The 6008-nt window shown below is 34.2% G+C and overlaps 1 protein-coding gene across 1 annotated transcript; it reads left to right on the top strand.

Annotated features, from left to right (window-relative positions):
- The first annotated feature begins 764 nt into the window (after nucleotides 1-764).
- Nucleotides 765-1942, top strand: LOC114731324 (rab9 effector protein with kelch motifs-like). Its single transcript, XM_028918496.1, is given in 4 exon segments — nucleotides 765-951; nucleotides 1559-1684; nucleotides 1687-1707; nucleotides 1902-1942. Coding segments are annotated over 4 exon segments (375 nt in total).
- The last annotated feature ends 4066 nt before the right edge of the window (nucleotides 1943-6008 follow it).

The following is a 6008-nucleotide window of genomic DNA, read 5'->3' as shown; positions in this document are numbered from 1 at the left end:
CCAAGGTGTTGGACGACTTGCACAATGGTGGAGGAAAAGGTGCAAAATTCTAGTGCGTCGTGGTGTTGTGATATTCAAGTTCTTGATTCTTCTTTGCCTTCATCATGCATGTAGGTTTGTTCTTTTCCACCTTGACCTTTTCTATCCTTTGAAGTCGAACCTCTAATGGTTTTAGGAATTAGAAATATGATTTTGTTAAAGAATTAGAATGACCCGTATTTAGTTTGTGGAATAACTTTTAATTAATTTTGTTTTTATTGTGTATCTACTTGCAAAATGTAGTAAAAATTTGTGATAATCTGAATCTATTGATACGTGTAGGTATTGAAGAAATCTAGTAAAGTCTACTTAAAGCCAAGTATGAACTTCACACGGTTATGAGGATCGAGGATAATATTTCACTGGAAACTGATTTCTAAGCTAAATTTAAAGGAAATTTACTCGAGGTGATTATTTCATATTCTTAAAAATCATTAGGTCGATCATGTTGATATAATGTGATGAATGTGAGCACCTATTAATAATCAAGTTGTTGGGGCTTCAGCTCTGCTTGAACCTGCAAGAAAGACTAATTTAAAGGTAGCGTCAATGAAATGGTGACATGATTTGCAGTAGAAAGGTATATTTTACATCTACATCGTCTTTCATTTTATTAAACGGAGTTGTCACAGTGAATATACATATATATAACTATTGTTGCTGTTTGAATGGATGACTATGAGATGCACAAAGAATTTTGTTTGTGTTGTAATTGAATCTTGAAAATGAAGTGGGAAAATGTCCAGGGAAAGCCCACACAGGGTCAAGGAGGAGGAGCTGATGAGTTTTGTGGGCCAAGGAGGAGGTTGGGTCACACCTGTAACACCATCAAAGGAGGGGGACTTCTCTATGTCTTCGGGGGCTACGGCAGAGATAACTGTCAAACGAACCTATTGCATGTCTTTGACACTGGTGCGTCTACACTGCAATCTCTTGGGTCTTATCTATTTTCACTCTATGTTGTCTAGAATAAGAAATTTTTGGCGCATTGATTTTGCATTGTTGTTTGCTCGGTGTTCTGAGATGAAATGTGAAATAAATCCAGGTGCTAAAGTTTTTTTGCCACTCTCGCTCTTTGTTTTCGCCCCCCGGTCTCAAACAATTCTTGCATGCGTGCTGTCATGTTTTCCAATCAAAGTTTTCTTGCTCTTGAGAGGATCTATTCATCTTTCTTTTCAATATTTTTTGTTAGTGGATTCATTCCCATGTCTTCCAGTGACATGCTCGGTATCCTGTGAGAAAAGATAGTTTCTTTCTTTCCTTTTTTGGTTTCTTGCAAGCTTGATAAAATGTTGCCTTGTTCTCCCTTTTAAGGATGACATAGTTTCTTTATTTTTTTGGTTTTAGAAATGCAAGAATAAACTATTGGATACATTTAGTGGTTGGTTTCATATAGCAATTATTTAGTTCGTATGTGAATGGCTTCGATGTATTTGTTTATTTATTTACTGGCTTATTCTATCACTCTGGCAACTCAATGTGAACGTTGTTCATGTTATTCCTTATTGCTGATTTGCAGTCATGCAGACCTGGAGCCAACCTGTGATCAAAGGCACCCTACCAACTCCTAGTGACAGCCATAGCTGTACAACTGTTAGTGATAATATATTTGTGTTTGGGGGTACAGGTGGGACGAACCCGCTTAGAGGTTGCACATACTAGACACTTGTGAGCTATCATTCTGCTATTTCACTATATCAGTTCCTTGGTCTAATTCATATATCAATTATAGCTTGAAAAATGAAAAACTAATGCTTTTCTAGCTTTGGTTGAATACTTTATGTTTGCCTGTAATCTCTTTGCTGAATCTTTTCAATTCACCATGATGTACTTACTAATTACTAATGTTAAATCATTTTTAGCATCACATACATGGATTTCTCCAACTATAAGAAATTGCTGAACATATGCAGGTAAGGTGCTATTTGGATTTACACTTGATGCTATTTCTTCTTTCTTTCAGCTGCAATTATGGTGCCATTAGTTTCCTAATGAAAATTTTTGGAGCATATAGCAGATTTGGTTCTGATATGATCATCAATTATTCTATCATATTCACGAGGCTTGCTATTACAACTGTAGGTACTCACACGTCTCTGTTGGATATAATTGCCAATTTGTAGATGTTGGTCATGATAAATGTGGCACTGATTGCAAGTCTCTAGGCTATCAAACACATACAGATCCCTGCTTTACCTTGTGTTTAAAGCTTTTGTGATTGTATCTATCAGTAACATTTTGGGAAGTTGTAATTCTTCACTTTCCATTGGAAGAATCAGAATTCTCCAGATTTTATATGTGACCAAAAATTTGGTCAGAGAACTTTTTAACTTTAACAAAATTAGGGTAGATATAGTAAGTTGTACATGTTTATCCTTTTGTAGAGCATGCTACTATTAGATCTATTCTTTTGTTAACCATCTATTTGGCTTGGTTGTACATATTTGCTGTGTATTAGTGGTTGTATTTAATATTAGATATAGTTGGTTGTATATAATAGCAGGTTCCTAAATAAGAGGTTAATATTTAATTAAAAATATATATATATTTTTTAAAAAAGTCACCTACGGCTTCTGTTACAGCTATAACAGAAGCCATAAGTGTGTATCTATGGCTTCTGTTATACTATGAAACAGAAGCCATAGGTGGTACCTATGGCTTCTGTTGCTCTTGGAACGGTCGCCATAAGTGCTGAATCCTACGACTTCTGTTCTTTTATAACAGAAGTCATAAATGATACCTTTCGCTACTGTTGCTTCCACTACAACATGTATACAGTAGCGAAAAGCTATTTTTAACAGAAGCCAAATGGGGTATTTTACACTAGTGACCCCTAGAGACAAAGGACATAACTTAAGCGAGGTTATGCATCCTGCAAAGGATTTTGACATAAAACGCATGAAAGAGTGCCATACTCGAGCATAGTTGGTAGCTCAATGTACACAACACTGTGTGCCATTTTGAATACACATTACAAAGCAGGACTTGTGAGTCAATCCTCAGCCAACTCAGTAAAAAAAAGTACTAGAAGCTAGAAAGGGATATAAAATGCCTAAGAAAAACCATAGCCCATAGGTTGTACTTTAAGATAACAACCTATGCTTGAAAGAACATTCCAATCTTAATTAGGCCAAAAACCCATACAGGTGACATTTAGTTTAGGAAAGGTGTTCCTACTAAATAATAAAGCTAGAGAAATAAGAATTAGACTTGAGTGTCTTTATCTTCCATAAAATTAGAACGCAGAGTATGTTTTGCCACCACTTAAAAAGCCATATGACTCAAGAAGTTCCTAGAGTGATTAGGAATTGATGGTAAATTAAAGGGTCATGTTTTAATATGTTATGATAGGCAGTCATAACTTGTGCTAAGGACCCTTATCAACATAAGTAAGACTAAATGCATGGGATTGCTGAAAGGCAAGAACATTTCAATATCACTCTACCCATAAAGAATTGGTAGATTGCCTTACATAACCTATTGTTAAGGATTTGTTAATGAGATGGCTAAAGACTTTGGGTATGTGCAAAATATAAGGTTTTGAACTTCGTTTATTGAGAAATAAAAGGAATGCATCACTATTATGTATGATGAAGATGAACACATACATATATGGGTGAGGTATACAATAGCTAATATATCGTATAGGTTGAGGTTGGCTTTCTCACATAGGCAACCGCCTTCTGTGTTCATAAGAAATAGTAGAAGATAAGACATTATATGATCACCACACTGCGAGAATAATGGTTAAGAAGTATTACATATGTCACCTCAAATAAGTCTGAGATAGGATCTACAATAGACAAAGTAATTAATCTACGCAAAGATTAGATCAAATCATGGATAAATGTGATTTATGAAACCTTAGCCAGATAGAGGACTCTTCTCTAATGAGATTTCATGAGAGTTGTGTTGAAGAGTTATGGTTTAAATATTGTGTGTACCTAGAACTTAAGTCTATATGGGGTTAATAAATCAAAGTCATATGCTCTTAACAGGGTTAAAACAAACACTGTAACATACAATTCATACTACAGGTGGTCATGAGAACCGCGACAAGGAATATGAGTGAAAACAAACACTGTAACATACAATTCATACTACAGGTGGTCATGAGAACCGCGACAAGGAATATGAGTGAAAGGTCCCTGTTTCATCATAGTATGAGTCCTAGAAAAGAGAAAAATCCTTTCATAATGTCTTTAAGACTTAGACAGCATCATGAGAGGCTGATTTAGTGACAGCTACTTTAGCTTACACCTTATGATCATGAATGATTCAATCTAAAAAGTCAACATTGGGAAAGTGACTAGGTTAGACCCAATTGATGTTCAGTTAGAAGGAAGGTTTACCCTGAATACAGAACTGTGCTAGTATCTATGACTGGTCCCTTACTAAGTTATTTGAGCAACTTGTAAGTGTAAATGCTTAGCACATAAAAGGGCAATCTAAACTAATCAAGAATTAACTTGAGAGGTACTAGATATGCCATAGGCAATATGTATGGGTAAATCTAGAGCATTCGAGGTAATATGTAAACTTACAGGTACATCTAGGATATCCTTGTGTTTTAATCCTGTATAAGAGACTTCTAGTATATAAGCATTCAAAATTGAAGACGTCATAACCCTGTAGTCACGATAGGCACCAAGTATGAAATAAGAGGAATAGGAAAATCCCACGATGGTCAACTCGTCAAGTACAAGTAGAAGATGTTGAACATTAGGTCCAAGTTTGCCCTTGATGAACCAGATTATTTGGTCCAAGAGAGGAAAATCTCTTTGATCAAGGGAAATAAATCACCAATCAGGGGTAATGATTGATTGGGGAACATTCAATCAAGCATTAAGGATTTAAGAAATGAATTTTTATAGCCACTAGATTAGACAGGATTTAAGAAAAATTTAACTGATTCGGTATAGTTATTTAGTGGAGTGACCTAAAGCTCGGTGAAGCAATTTTCTCCCTAATTTTCTAATATTTTTGGTGCCATTTTTATGAAGAGAGGACATGGTTAGAGAGGCAGTTATAGGTTGAATTTTTATCTAAGAAAAATTAGAGAACTTTCTCTCATTAAAAAGAAGTTACTATCATGAAGAAATGAATTTTTAGAGCCATTGGATTGGACAGGATTTAAGAAAAATTTAGCCCATTCAATGTACTTATTTAGTGGAATGACCTTGTCACACCTTACTTTTAGACCACATTTTATCTTAATTGGAACCATTTCTTATGATCTTAAGTTGAAAAAATTTGAACTTTAAAATTTCATAAATTTAGGTTACTATTCATTGTAACCCTAACAAAGGCTCAATTTTAAAAATTCATAACTAATTCTAGAAAAATTGAAATGAGGTGGTTCCAAGTTCTATTTAAAGCTCCTAATATGATCTTTAAGAGAAAAATACTCACTACTGTCAGATTTTACCAATCAGCTCCAAATTTCACATAAAGTGGTACTATTCGTATGGTCATTTTTAATTTTTCAGAAACTTTACCCAACTTTAGAAGGGCATAACTCTTTATACAAAACTCTAAATTTTATGAAATACTACTGGTTTTAAAGCTAAAAATATAATCTATAATCCTACCAAGTTTCAGCCAAATTCTGATCCATTTACACAAAATTTCATTTGGTCAAACTTTACCCTTAAAAAGTCAACTTTTATCTCCTTTTTTATGCAATTCTTGGTTATTTTTCTCGTTTTATTCCATATGACCATTGCAATCACATAAACCATGTCAAAATATGATTTCTTGATGATATAATCACATGTATATCAACTTTGGTTAATAATACATTAATCCCACATAACTCAGAAAAATTCATAATAATTCACAATAATTACAAACATTATTCAAAGAGGCATAATATTCAATTATCTCTGAAGATGATCTCTTTTCCTTTGTCCTTGCTTGGTCCAACCCCTAGTTAGTGAATATCTAGACATAAAAGAATGAGATTTCAT

Source organism: Neltuma alba, unplaced genomic scaffold (genome assembly GCF_004799145.2).
Source record: "Neltuma alba isolate B1F8T4 unplaced genomic scaffold, ASM479914v2 tig00000392_pilon, whole genome shotgun sequence".
NCBI lineage: Eukaryota > Viridiplantae > Streptophyta > Magnoliopsida > Fabales > Fabaceae > Neltuma > Neltuma alba.
The sequence above is the reverse complement of the archived record's forward strand: the minus strand, read 5'-3'. Positions and strand labels throughout refer to the sequence as shown.